The sequence below is a fragment of the Elephas maximus genome, chromosome 19 (assembly GCF_024166365.1).
Source record: "Elephas maximus indicus isolate mEleMax1 chromosome 19, mEleMax1 primary haplotype, whole genome shotgun sequence".
In the NCBI taxonomy this organism is placed as follows: Eukaryota; Metazoa; Chordata; class Mammalia; order Proboscidea; family Elephantidae; genus Elephas; species Elephas maximus.
In genome coordinates, this window is record NC_064837.1 from 45458265 (window position 1) to 45472255 (window position 13991).

The following is a 13991-nucleotide window of genomic DNA, read 5'->3' on the forward strand; positions in this document are numbered from 1 at the left end:
AACAGAGGTTGGGAAATGCCCCTGGAGGCTTTCTGGTGCTGTCCTTGTAAATACAAACTAAAAACTGACTAGCTCACAGAAATATTAAGGTGTCAAAATAATCAAGGCAGTATTTTTTTTATAACTTACCCAGTTGACAGGACCATTGACAGTAACTTCTGATGATCTAGAATCCAAACAAATAAAAAGCCCAAATATTGGGACTTTTTTTCCCTTATTGTAACAAATAGTGTTGATTAATGTTCACTGTTATAACTTGGATAGCCTGTAAGGAGGACTGGAATGTGCCTTGTAAATCATCATAGAAAGAGGTTCAGTGGATGTTTTCTCAGATGTCCACATGGCTCTCTCCCACTCTACCTTCAGATCTTTGTTCAGACACACACACACACACTTGAATAAACACTTCAACATAAGCAAAGATGCTTATTTTGTTTACTGTTGTATCCCAGTGACTAGAAAAGTACCTGGTACAGGATAAGCACTCAATAGATATTTGTTCAACATATGAAGTATGGTTTCATTGACAAGTACGTTTAAATTTTTTTATTGTAGTAAAATATATATAACATAAAATTTTCCCTTTTAACGTTAAGTATGCAATTCAATGCCATTAATTGCATTCACAATGTTGTACAGCCATTACCACTATTTCCAAAGTAAGTACATTTTTATTGTTTGTTTAAAATATTTATACATTATCTTCTTCGTTGTGAAGTCACTTATTTAATCATTTACTCAGCAAATACCAGTTTAGTCCTTGTCATGTGCCAGGCCCTGTGCAAGGCACCAGGGATCTGATAGGGAACAAGACAGACGCATTGTCCCCCATTCTTGTGGGGCTCAAAGCCCAATGGGGAGAAGGACTATACACATTTGTATAAGCAAATTAGTAAAAATGACATTTAGAGATTGAGAAAAGTATGATGAAAGAAGTAGAATACTGAGATGGAGAATGTGACAGGAGAGACCTATTATCCTATCATGTTAGATATGGTCAGAGAGGACCTTTGAGTGATGACATTTAAGAGACTTGAAGATTAATAAGGCTTGTTGCTACTCAGAAGAGGAAAATCCTGTTACCCAGTCATCTTTGATGAGTGAGTGTGGTACACAACATAAGAGGCCCTGAAGAGAAGAACAGAGAAGAAACTGAGTCCAAAGCCTGGGTTCCATCCCCACTCAACTATTAGTTATACCATCTTGAAAAGGAGCCCTGGTGGCACAAACGGGTAAGGGCTCAGCTGCTAACCAAAAGGTTGATGGTTGGAGCCTACCCAGATGCTCTGGGGGAGAAAGACCTGGTGATCTGCTTCCGTAAGGATTACAGACAAGAAAACCCTATGGGGCAGTTCCAGTTTGTCACATGGGTCACTATGAGTAGGAATCAACTCGAGGGCACCCAAACATCTTGAAAATGTCCCCTTCCTTATCTCTAAAGTGGGAGCAATACCTACCTAATACCTCACAGGAGCTCTGGTGGCACAGTGGGTAAGAACTACGGCTGCTAAACCCAAAGGTGGGTAGTTCCAAAACACCAGCTGCTCCTTGGAAATACTATGGGGCTGTCCTACTCTGTCCTATGGGGGGGCTGTGAGTCAAAATCAACTCGACAGCAATGGGATGGGTTAATATCTCACAGGTGTAAGTGATGTTAGATAATGTATGTGAAAATGTTTAAATAGGGCTTCTAACCTGTACTCTAGTTCAAACCCTTGCTGAGAATTTGCATTTCTAACAATTTCCCAGGATGTTATACGTAAGAATCACCTGTAGATCTTGTTAAACTTTAGGTTCTGATTCAGTATATCTGGGGCGGTAATGCAAATTCTCACCAGGGAAATTCTTAGAAATGCAAATTCTCAGCAGGGGTTCAAACCAATGGAACCAGTTTGTAGCCCTGGTTTAAATGTAAAATACTCACCTGATGTTAAGGGTAAATGCATGAGGAAGTGTGAATTTCCCACTGGCTGGGGTATCCTGGGGTGGAATCTCGTCCACCAAAGAAACCAAAACCGGTGGCAAAGCCTGATGTCATTAGTGGAGTATTTATGCTACTAGGCATCTGTCTTGGTTCACTTTGGGCCATGTCTTGGGAGGCGTCTCAGGAAGTGTCCCAGGGGCCATGGCTCCCTTCCCCAAGTGCTGTGAAAGCCTCTTCTGCACAGAGGACTGCTCAGAGGTGTCCTTGTCTGCTCTCACTGAAGTACCTGCCCCTAATATCCAAAGAATGCCCTGACAGATTTGTCCGATGGTACCCTAAGAGGAGTCAAGAGACAAAACTGGGGATTGCCTGTGTCTTCTGCTGACCCCAGGACAGCCTGCGGACGCCCGCGTACACCACACCCACAGGCGGCGGAGAGGAGGCAGGAGACGGGAAGAAGGGCCGGTCCTGGGGCAAAGAGGATATGAGAGCTCTGGGCTTTAAGGACTGGAAAGGAGGCGAGGAGGGGAGAGGGGAATGAGAAGTGAAGGAAGGAGCTGGGGGTGTGGGGCGCGTGGCGGAGAGGGCTGGCGGGGGCGGTAGGAAGACTAGAAGAGGGCAAGGGCCGTGGGGGAAAGAAAAGACAAGAACTGGAGATGGGAAGACGGGGGCCGCGAGGCCTGCGCTGCCGGCTGGAAGTGGGCGGTGGCCTCCGGGGGCGGCGCAGGGCGGGCGGCGCTGTCAGCGCGAGGCGGCGAGCGGAATGCAGCGGCCCGAGGCCTGGCCACGTCCGCACCCGGGGGAGGGGGCCGCGGCGGCCCAGGCAGGGGTCCCGGCAACGCCCACTCGAGCCGGGGAGCCCGCGGGGCCTCGGGTACGGAGCGGGAGGACGGGCGGGGGCCCGGGGGCCCGGGGTCCCCTGGCGGTGGAGAGGGGTGCGGGGGGTGAGGGATAGCCAACCCACAACTCGCGCGGCGGCGGCTGGGAACTTTGTGCCACCCCTGACCAGCCCCAGGGAGAGGGCCCGGGCTCAGAGCAGGGGACAAAAAGTTCCTCCGGGTGCAGACTCCTGAGTCGGCTGAAGTTCTGGATCAATTTGGGACAGTGATAGGGAGGGTAGACGCGGGGTGGATTGAGATTCCGCTCGGAGGGGTAAGGGTGGTGTGTTCGTAGGCTGCCGTGCGTGCTTCTGGGGCCCACCCCGGCCAGGGTGCTGGGGGCGCGCTGAGAGCATGGGTCCAGCCTCGGCCGGGGGTCAGCTGGAAGGAGGAGGCTCACGCCGCTGTCCCCCCGGCCCAGGTTCTGTGATACACTCTGACTCGGGCTCTGGAGCAGTCAGTGCATGACAGAACTTGGGCCCGAGGGACCTTCTGCACTCGACAGTGCCCACCCAGGGCCTGCAGCGGAACATCTGCCTGGAAGTAGAGAAGGCAACGGAGTTGGCCCGGGTGGCAGTGGGGCTGGGCCTGACCCACTGTGGACTTTTGGAGCAGGGGTCGCTGAAGCCTGAAGGCTTACCCCTGGAGCTAACAGATCCCAGAGAGGCAATGGCAGGGCGTCCACCTTGAGAGCTGTTGCTTCAAGGGCCAAAGGAGCTCTCCTCCCCTGTGTCAGTTGCAGGAACCTTCCCTCTACACCATCAAGGCTGTTTTCATCCTGGATAATGATGGGCGCCGGCTGCTGGCCAAGGTAACCCCCCACCCTAATCCACATAGTGGACACTAGAGGGGCCTGAAGCCACACAATGGTGCAGCCCCAGGAGCAGAGGTCCCCACCCAGCTGACTCTCCCCTCTCAGAAGAGACTCACTGTGGTCTGTAATGTGGAACAACTCAGCTTAGATCTCTCCAGAGGTCATCCTGGCCATCCCTCTGCCTGTCAGGCTGTTGGCCCTGAAGCAGGACAGAGGGTCTCCTCTTTTTCTACTCTTGTTCCTTGAAATGTCTTTTTGTTATCCCTCTCACTGGCCAGCTGGACCCTGGGTGTGGGAAGGGACCCCCTAAGGGGTCAATGGAGTAGAGCCTGGGACCCAGAAGTCCTGGTCCCCAAATTCTGAAGAAGCCACTTCTACTTTTCTCCTACAGCTTCATAAACACAGTTGCAGGAGCCTAAGAATTTAGAACTAGATTTTAGAGACCTTATAATCCAACGCTCTAATTTCACAGGTGAAAAAAATAAGGCCTAGGGAAGCTGAATGAGTTGCCTGAGGTCACAAGCTGTAAATATCAGGAGACATGAACTCAAGTTTTTTAACTTGTAGCTCAGGGTGGTTTTCACTACACCGCCATTCAATGATCTAATATCCATCATAGTGAACATGGCCTGAGTTAACCAAACTAGGAAAATCCAAAAATAAATTTCCATAGTTGACAAAATGAGCTGTATCAGCAGGGCTATAGCATCTAAACTAGCTATGAAATGAAGTATAGATTTTTGTCCTTTTTTTTGTTTGGGGCTGAAGATGTCTTCCAAATTCTTTTTTTTTGTTCTCACAACATCCTAAAGAGCTTGTTCCCCCACAGCAGGGGCCACCAGGGAGATCGCTAATTTGCCAACAGATCAGGTACTAAAAGGTAACATCCACACTCACAAAATTGAGAGGTGATCACACCTCACCCCAGCAGATGGTCTGAGGTGGATCAGGGGCAAAGCCTCTCCTCGCAGGGCTCATCCATTTTACAACTTGAGAAACTGAGTCAGAGAGAGGCTCACTAAACTCAAGAGAAAAAAGAATGACTTAAATTCTGCAATATGTGCTGGGAACTTGTCTCTAGCTATTTGATACTCACCATAATCCTGTCTGGAGTCAGACTCTCCTTGGTGTTGAATCCCAGCTCTGCCCCGTTCAGGCTGTGAGATGTTAAGGAAGCTACCTGGCTTCTTCATACCCTACTTTACCTCAGCTATTTAATGGGGTGGTAAGTTTTCTGTAATTGGTAGCCGTTGTTATGGTTACTGCTGTAAGGACTCCTGGCACTGCCATCTTTCCCGTAAGCTCAGGTCAGTGTAGAAATAGAGTGGCTGGTGACGACCCTGATCCTGAACACACGGTGCATCCACCGAGGGTACGAGAACCTCTAGGAAACCAAGAGGGAACTCCAAAATCAGACCTCAAATCTCCTCTACATTTTATGACATTCTTTGCTTAGAATTTGTGTTTATGGGGAAATAACTCACCAGCTGCTTCACGAGGAAAAGATGTGACAGTCTGCTTCCATAAAGATAACAGTCTCGGAAACCCTATGGGGCAGTTCTACCCTGTCATATAGTGTCTCTGTAAGTCGGAATTGACTGGATGGCAATGGGTTTGGTTTAGTGAGCAGGCAGGCCTGGAGGGCAATAAAGGGGAGGCAGGCCATCATGGCGGGGTCTCCCTTGGCCAGCACCCACCATCTCCTGCCACACAGCCTGGGAGGAGCCAGGCTCTGTGGGACAGGTATCACCCCTTCTCCTTCCCCTTCTCATAGTATTATGACGACACATTCCCCTCCACGAAGGAGCAGATGGTCTTTGAGAAAAATGTCTTCAACAAGACCAGCCGGACCGACAGTAAGTGTCTGCCTTTTCCTCCACCAGAACTCTCAGTTGCACACCGTGATCTTCTCCATCTGGACACATCTGTCCCTGCCGGCCTTTATATACCCACGGGCCATTCCCTTTTCTTCAGAGGCTCTCCTCTCCTTCCCAGCTGTTCTCCACTGTCTTCCTCCAGGGACCTTCATTCCGTATTGCTTTGCATTCCGCCCCTCTTCGGACTCCTCCCCACCACCACTACTAGACCTCTCTCTCAGCCAAAGAGGCCAACTGTGTTGTGGGTCCCCCCCGACACACACTCTGCCTGAATTTCACCAAAGAGAACTATGCATGTGGGGTTTGGGCACGAGTTTGATCCTGAACTTGGTTTGTTGGCTCCTCAAAATGAGGCAGTCCCTAGAAATGGAGTAGAGGGCAGGGGAAGGTCATAATGAGTCTTATGATTATATCCCTATTACTGGTCTTTCCAAGGGTTCCTTGGAAAAGGAAGAAGGAAATACAGGGAGACGCACAAAGCTGGAGATGGGGAAGAGAGGCCAGGCTGGGGCCAGGCAGAGGTGGCCAGGACTGAAAGCCCTTTCTACTTCTAGGCGAGATTGCATTTTTTGGGGGCATGACCATTGTCTACAAGAGCAGCATCGACCTCTTCTTGTATGTGGTGGGCTCATCCCATGAGAATGAGGTAAATTCAGGAGGCCAGGGTGGCAGAGAGGGTCTGTCAGCGGGAAATGCCTCAGAATATGGGATAGAGACTGAATTCTGGAGAGGTCACCATTGGTACCTCTTCTTCCAGGCTCCTGGATGGGGGACACCCAGAATGGTTCTGTTTGGGACAATATATATCCATGATGCCGTTTAGATTCCCTGAGAACCAGAAATGAGGTCAGCACTCTCTGTGCAGGGAGCCTTTGTTTCTTTCTTAAACATAAGGATACATTCAGTGTCCTTTAGTGGAACACTCCTGTGTTTCCCAACCCAGACACAGGAAGTCCCCTCTAAGGTCACATCGCAGTCAGTCTGCTGCTACAGCTCCAGCCCAGACCTTTTGGAAGAGGGAGAACTGCCCAGGCAGGTGCTGAGGTCGTCTCAACCTCAAGCTCTTGTTTTCTTCCCCTTACCTCCCATCCCCAGCTGATGCTCATGGCTGTTCTCACTTGCCTGTTTGAGTCTCTGAACCACATGTTAAGGTAAGACTTTCTGCCCTCCAAGACCCCCAGGCCCCCAGACCTCGATGCATCACAGATCCAGGGCCCTTCCTCCCTGTTTTTCTCCTGAAGTCCCTGCAAGACTGAGACTGGAACCTGAGCAACCTCCCCCAAGACCCCTCCTGCCCTTTACCTGACTTCCTTGGGGTCATCCAAGCAGAGCCAGGCAGGACGATACAGCCAGGTGGACTCTGGGTCCATGGATGATGTAGTGTCAGTGCCCAAAGTGTGGGAAGTTGGGCAAGGTGGGGCTCAAGAAAGCAGACCTGCCCTGTGCTCAGGAACCCCTTGCCCAACCCCTGCCCTCATTGCTTTTTACATGCTCCCTCCCAGTCCATTGTTGGAGGTGGATGGAGAATGAGGCAGTCTTTGGAGAGGGAGTATCTGCCTCACCTAGGCAGGGTCCCTGTTCCCCCTGGCCACTGGGAGGCTCAAGAGCTTATGTCTGCCTTCAGGAAGAATGTGGAGAAGCGCTGGCTGCTGGAGAACATGGACGGAGCCTTCCTGGTGCTGGATGAAATTGTGGATGGCGGGTGAGGAAGGGATGGAGAGAAGAGGGAATGGTCAGGGACACTCAAAGCAAGAGGGTTCTTTGAAGGATCATCAGCTCTAGATTACATCATGCACATTGTTGGCTCTCTGGCCAACTTCTCCCTCTCTTCCACCGCATATTCCCAGTTATTCCATTCTACCTTTTATCCCTACCCCGATCCTGACCATGGGGTTGGAAATGGATTTCAGTATTAGCCAAATCCAAACCCAAACAAAAGTACCTGATGTCAAAAAATGGTAGAACGTTGAATAGGCAGGATTCAGGGGAATTCTAATTTGATCTCCAGTGCCCAGGAGAAGCAGGCAGCATAGACAATTTGCCCCTCCCTGGAAGGACTTCATCAGGGAAAGTCCTACTAGCTTCACACCTTCTACTCTTAGAGCTCAACTCCTATACCTGGGGTCGGTTACCTGTTCTCCCTAAGCCTTAGGTTCTCCGTCTTTAAAATAGGGATGGTGGGAATTAAATGAGGTGATGCATTTGAAACTCATAGTACTTGTTTAATAAAGGTTGTCTCCTCTTCACATGCTATTATAGTCTTAAGAAGCGAGGAGTCCTTATGAAAAGGATTTGGCTGGTGAATTTCCTCGTGGGGCAATATTCAGGGAGAAAAAGAAGTTCCAGCTTTGGGGCAAAAGGATAAGAGAAACTTCTTCAGCACTTTAAAAACATCTACATGCCTCTATAATTACATCCATTTTATAGATAAAACAGAGGCTCAAAGATTGAAGTGACTTGCCCAAGGTCACACAGCTTAAGAGTGCAAGACCAAGGTCTAAAACCACGTGCATGGTTCCAGAGGTTGTGTTCTTTCCATTACATGGTATACCACTGCACAGAGTGGGGGAGGAGGGCTCTGGGAAATAGGTCCTGCAGAATTCTTTCCCTCCTCCCTCTATAATTATTGACTGTCTCCTACTGCTAAGCCTGTGTTAGTTACTGGGATCCAGTGAGTGGAGTAAGATTAAGTTTTGCAGAGCTGGAAATGTATATAATTTAGGGGAACCTTTAAGAAAAAAAAACCCTACAACATTACAAATACAAAATGAAATGTGGGGCCTTAGAAGTGACTATATAAGGGAGGACACCTGAAGTATAAGTTTTATAAGCTTCTGGGCCTCTGCTTCTTTTGAAAGCCCAGTTTCCCACGATGGGAAGTGCCAGTAGGGAGGCAACATGCAAACTGGAGCTTTGGCCTAGTATGCCTCTGTCTTTATGAATCAAACAGCCTCTGGTTAGGGAGCCTGGGGCTGGGATGCACAGCCCAGGTGGGGAACTGGAAAAGGCTCTCAAATGTATGCTCACTTCTCTTTGACTGGTACAAAAGAAGAAGAAAACTAAGCTTCTACCCTCAGGGATCCTCACAGGATGAGAAGGAAAACCCAGTTTCTGTCATCTCTGACGGAGGTGGTACCACCCCACCCTCCCACAGTGATATCTGCACACACCCACAAAAGGCTCCATAGTGCCCCCAGTGCATCGTAAGAGTGCCCATTACCTGAGAAAAGCCTCGATACATTTGGGTCTATCAAAAGGGAAGATAGTTAGATGGCTCCTCAAAAAGTTAAATATGGAATTAGCATATAACCCAGCAATTCCACTGCTACCTGTATATACCCAAAAGACTTGAAAGCAGGGACTCAAACAGATACTTTGTATATCAGTGTTCATTGCAGTATTATTCACAATAGCCAAAAGGTGAAAATAACCCAAGGATCCATTACTTGGGTTGAATGCATAAAGTGTAATATAAACATACAATGGAATATTGCTCAGTTTTAAAAAGGAATGAAGTTCTGGTACATGCTACAATATATAGGTGAACCTTGAAAGCATGCTAAGTGTGAAAGAAGCCAGACATAAAAGGACAAATATTATATGATTTCACTAATATGAAATAATCTGGAAGAGGCAAATTCATAGAGGCAGAAAGTAGTTTAGAGGTTACCAGGGGCTGGAGGGAGTGGGAAATGGGGAATTATTATTTAATGGGTAGAGCTTCTGTTTGGGGTGATGTAAAAGTTTTAGAGATAAATAGCGGTGATGGTTGTACAACCTTGCGAATATAATTAATGCTATTGAATTGTACACTTAAAAATGGTTAAAATGGCAAACTTCACATTATGTATATTTTACCACAATTTAAAAAGAAAAAAGAGGGGAAGATAAATTTTGACTTTTGGAGTGCCTCTTTTTTTTTTTTTTCTGTACCGCATGGCCCTAAGGCGTAAAACAATAGTGAAACAAGATAAGAACCCTAGGAGGCTTCCCTTCCCTCACCACTCTGAGTCTTATTATAGAGAGTAATCCATCCCTGGACCCAGAAGGTGAAGTGAACTTTGAAGAGCTCAGAGTTTTGCGAGCCCCTGCTTCTGATAACCTGGTCACTCTAGACTGGACTGCCTCTCGCCTGATTTCAATGTTTTTGCTCAGTGATGACCAAATGGGTTTGAAATGTAGAAGAATCACAGCTGAGGGAGTTTTGCTTTGAGCATATCAGTGAGAAGAGACCTGGGGGGAGGGGGGTGGGCGAAGTTGGTTGCAGTATGCCTTGAGAGGGAAGAGGCTTGGCAGGGAGAGGAGGCAGAGGGGAGAATCATGGCACCAATTTTCTTCCTGGTTTTTCTCTCATCTTGTAGCGTGATTCTAGAGAGTGACCCCCAGCAAGTGATCCAGAAAGTGAATTTTCGGGTAAGAGTCTTCCTGCATACCCCCATCACTCCCATCTCCTCCAGGCTGGGCAATCCACCCCTTCTGTCTTCCCTGTGTGGGGCGCTGTCAGGGCCAGGATGGTGGGTACCCAAGCTCCTCTGCAGAACCAACCACTGCAATGAATGATAACATTTGCTGGGGGCGGCAGTTGAGGGAGCCAGTTAAAAAAAAAGACGTAGTCCTGTCCCCTCCCCTCCCCCTCTGGGATCACCAGGCCCCTATCTCCCTAGTGGGAGTCTGACACGTGGTAACCCCGTGTGCACATGTATGTCAGAGGAGAAATGGGCTCTGTATGGTTTTCAGTGGCTGATTGTTGTTGAGAATACACACAGCAAAACATACACTAGTTCAACAGTTTCTACATGTACAATTCAGTGACATCGATTACGTTCTTCGAGTTGTGCAACCATTCTCATCCTCTTCTGAGTTGTTCCTCCCCCATGAACATAAATTCACTGTCCTCTAAGGTTCCTATCTAATCTTTCAAGTTGTGGTTGTTAATTTGATCTCATATAAATAGTTCTTAAAAGAGCATAATGCTCAAGGCAGGCCTTTTTTTGCTAGTTAAGCTAAACTATTTTTTTGTTGTTGTTTAAGAAGACTTTTAAGAAGACTTCAGAGGATGTTTTTGGTTTCAGTTTAAAGGTTATCTCAGGGCAATAGTTTCAGGGGTTCATCTAGCTTCCATGGCTCCAGAAAGCCTGGAGTCGATGAGAATTTGAAATTCTGTTCTCCATTTTCCTCCTTTTGATCAAAGATTCTTCTATAGAATCTTTGATAAAAATGTTCAGTAACAGTAGCTGGGCACCATCCATTTCTTCTGGTCTCATGGCAAAGGAAGCAGTTGTTCATGGAGGCAATTAGCCACACATTCCATTTCCTCGTCCTATTCCTGTCTCTCCTTCTTCCTCTATTACTCCAGGCAAATTGGGACCAATTGTTGTGCCTTGGATGGCAGCTTGCAAGCTTTTAAGACCCCAGGACCCCAGGCACTACACAACAAACTAGGAGGCAGAACAGAAGCACTAAAGACATTATTAGGCCAATTAACTGAGATGTCCCATGAAACCATGATCCTAAACCTCCGAACCAACAAACCAAATCCCATGAGGTTTTTGACTGTACATAAGCGGCCTCAGCAGCTACTCTTTTCGTTGTTGTCATTGTTGTAAGTATGTCTGTCACACAACTTTTGAGTGGCTGATTTTTTGATAGTGGTTCCTTAGACCTTTCTTCCAAGGTGCCTCTGAGTAGACTCGAACCTCCAGCCTTTCGGTTAACAGTGAGCGCGTTAACCATTTGCACCACCCAGGGACTCCAGTGGGAAGTACAGACACTGGGACATAAATCCTCAAAGAGACACCAGGTGGTTTTCTTGGCCTTGAGGTTATGCGGTGGGAGATATGGATAGGAATCACCCTGCCTAGTTTGGCTTTCTCAGGCCTAGATGAGACCTTTCCTCTCTTCTTTGTTTCCCCTCACACCTTAACCCCTATGCACTATAGAAGGGCCCCAGGTGTCCTGGCTTCCAAATGAAAGATGCAGGACTTCAACTAGATTACCCCCAACCACTGCACCACCCCACTCCCAAGGCCCTCTCCTTCACCCCTCTGACCTGATACCCTCACCCTGACCTGACACCACCCTCTGACTGTTTCTCTGCAGGCAGATGATGGCGGCTTGACTGAACAGAGCGTGGCCCAGGTAGGCCCTGGCCAGAAATGGGCTAGAGGCCAAGGAGAGCAGAGCACCCCAGGGGGGCCCAGGGAGGTGATAAAGGCTGAGAAATCAGGGTGCAGGAGAAAGGGGCAGAGGCAGTGATAGGCCATCTCTTGGAGAGAGTTGATGGAGGTTTCCAGGGTCTCTAAGGTGGCGGGGAGTTGGGTATTCACATGTGGATGGATGTGTCACCAGCAGCCAACCTCATCTCCTTGCTTGATTTAGTTGGGTTGAAACACAGGATAATCTGCACCCTGGAGTTGGCTGGGTCACTTGTCCCCAAAGTCAATCTGGAGACAGGCCCGTGATGCTCCCCTGCAACTTGGAAATGATACCAAAATATGAGTTTGCTTCCAAACCCTCACCCCTAGGCACTTAGGGTGCACCCTAGGATTGTTAAAGAACTCTTAAACCCATGACAGATCTAACTATCCCCACTCCCCACTTACCACCTTGCCCCTGAGTGAGCTGGACATGGAAATGTGCACTCTGCCACACCCTCTGCATGGGCCTATCTGGCAGTGTATGGTTGGGGTGGGGGTTGCCTGTGTCCATGGACTTACTGGTCTCCCACCTGTGCAAATGCCCTGCTTGTCAGGTTGTCTTGACCTCCATTCTATCTGTCTGCAGGTCTTTCTGCCCAGACTAATCCTGCTTTTATGGATCTTCCTGCCCTGGCACTAACTACCTCCACTATGTGGCCCCGGGCCAAGATGGGTCTGTGCCATTTCGTGTGGAGTCCCAGGTGTGGTGCCTACTTTCCTGTCACTGCCCTTGGCACTCATCCTGACTCTCCCTTCTCCTGATTCTCCGTGCTTCCTTAGACCCTGCTGGAATGAAAGCAGCCACATGGGGATTTTCAGGGCGGAAAGAAGTTAAGGAGGCGATGTGTAGAGCAAATAAGAACACAGGTTCTATTGTAAGGCACTCTAGGATCTATATTCCACCTTACCATCTATGAGCCGTGTGACCTAGGGCAAGTTATTCAATCTCTCTGGGCTTTACAGATGAATAGGACCCTCCTCATAGAGTTGTTATGAAGATTAGATGAGCTAATGCATGAGAGCACTTAGCACAGCAAGTTAGACATGTTCAGTAAGTGTGTAACCGTTACTATTTTTCCAGAGAAGAAAAGAATAAAGACATAGCACACTTAGTGGGTAGAATCTTGGATAAAAGGCAAGAAGCTGCAGAAAACGAATGAAAGATAAAAGAGGAGAAAGTTAGATTGCAGCTAGGTTCTGGGAAGACCTCAGGGCCAGGCTGTCCCCAGGAACAGAGGGAGGTTGTGTAGAAGAGGGGGACATACACAGGGTGGGATAGAACCTTTTTGGGAAGGAATGAGGCTCAATGGTCAAAGGCATGGCTTTAGGACTGGTATACACATAGCTGGGGCCCCAGCTGTGTTGGCATTGTATGTGCACGGGGTATGGATTTGCGCAGACACTGGGCTGAGACACCTCAGCAGGGTGAGAGTGCACACATGTGGGCGCAGGTGTCCCAGGGCAGGGACTGACCAGCCACTCTTTGCCAGCTATGCCACATCAGCAGCAAGTGGACATGGGGTGCCAACCAAGGCCAGAGCTAGGCGTTTGCTGAGGCTTCTGAGCACAGGAAGTACCCAGCGTGGGCCCAGTCTCCGCCTGGACGTGACACTGTGGGTGGGGGCTGGAATGGCATAGGGGAGATGGGAGCCACTACCACACCTACAGGGTGCAGGTGCAGGAACTGGGTGGCTGGGCAGGCTCTGGCCTGGAGTGGGAGCTGGCTGAAGCCAGTTTAGGCTGCCATCACCACCTAAGCCAGGCAGAGATGGGCTGCTGCCACCTAGTGAGCAGGAGTTGCAGGGATGCTTAGGGAAGATGGGTCGTAGACTTTCCCCTCTGTGCAGTGTTTAGGTAAAAAGGTCCTTGACATTCCCACCAATTCTTTCTCTCAACTTTTCGGCCAACCCTCAGGTTCTTCAGTCTGCCAAGGAACAAATTAGATGGTCATTACTGAAATGAAGGCTGTGGATGTAAGCCTCCCTACCCCTGGAAAATTTCCCCAATCCTGGAAAAAGTCCAAAGACCCCAGAGGACAGGAGAAACTCCTCTGCGTCCCCAGACTCCTCCTGGAATTGACTTCTGAGGTCCCTGCCAGGGACTCTGAAATGCAAAGGTTTGGCCCCAGCACTGAGTCATCCCTTCCCATGCCCTGGCCTGCCCACTAGGGCATGAGAACCAGTTGAGCTGCTTTAACTCAGACCTTAGGCATTCCTGGCCCCAGAGCCCTAATAAACCTGCTTTTGTTTGCTGGCCTGGAGAGTGTGAGTGTGTGTGTGTCCCAGATCCAAGACTCATTTA

General features: G+C 48.8%; 1 protein-coding gene across 2 annotated transcripts; it reads left to right on the top strand.

Annotated features, from left to right (window-relative positions):
- The first annotated feature begins 2664 nt into the window (after positions 1 to 2664).
- On the top strand, positions 2665 to 13963 carry COPZ2 (COPI coat complex subunit zeta 2). 2 transcript variants are annotated; one of them, XR_007514177.1, is made up of 10 exons: positions 2665 to 2798; positions 3539 to 3613; positions 5391 to 5472; positions 6048 to 6139; positions 6589 to 6644; positions 7118 to 7195; positions 9855 to 9906; positions 11593 to 11631; positions 12277 to 12391; positions 13605 to 13963. XR_007514177.1 is itself a non-coding variant. In XM_049861001.1 (9 exons), exons 1-9 carry the CDS (start codon positions 2688 to 2690, stop codon positions 13650 to 13652), a joined length of 633 nt encoding a protein of 210 aa, XP_049716958.1. In that variant the 5' UTR covers positions 2665 to 2687; the 3' UTR covers positions 13653 to 13963. The 2 variants fall into 2 exon arrangements, 1 of the variants encoding a protein (XP_049716958.1); XM_049861001.1 differs by lacking the exon at positions 12277 to 12391.
- Positions 13964 to 13991: the final 28 nt, after the last annotated feature.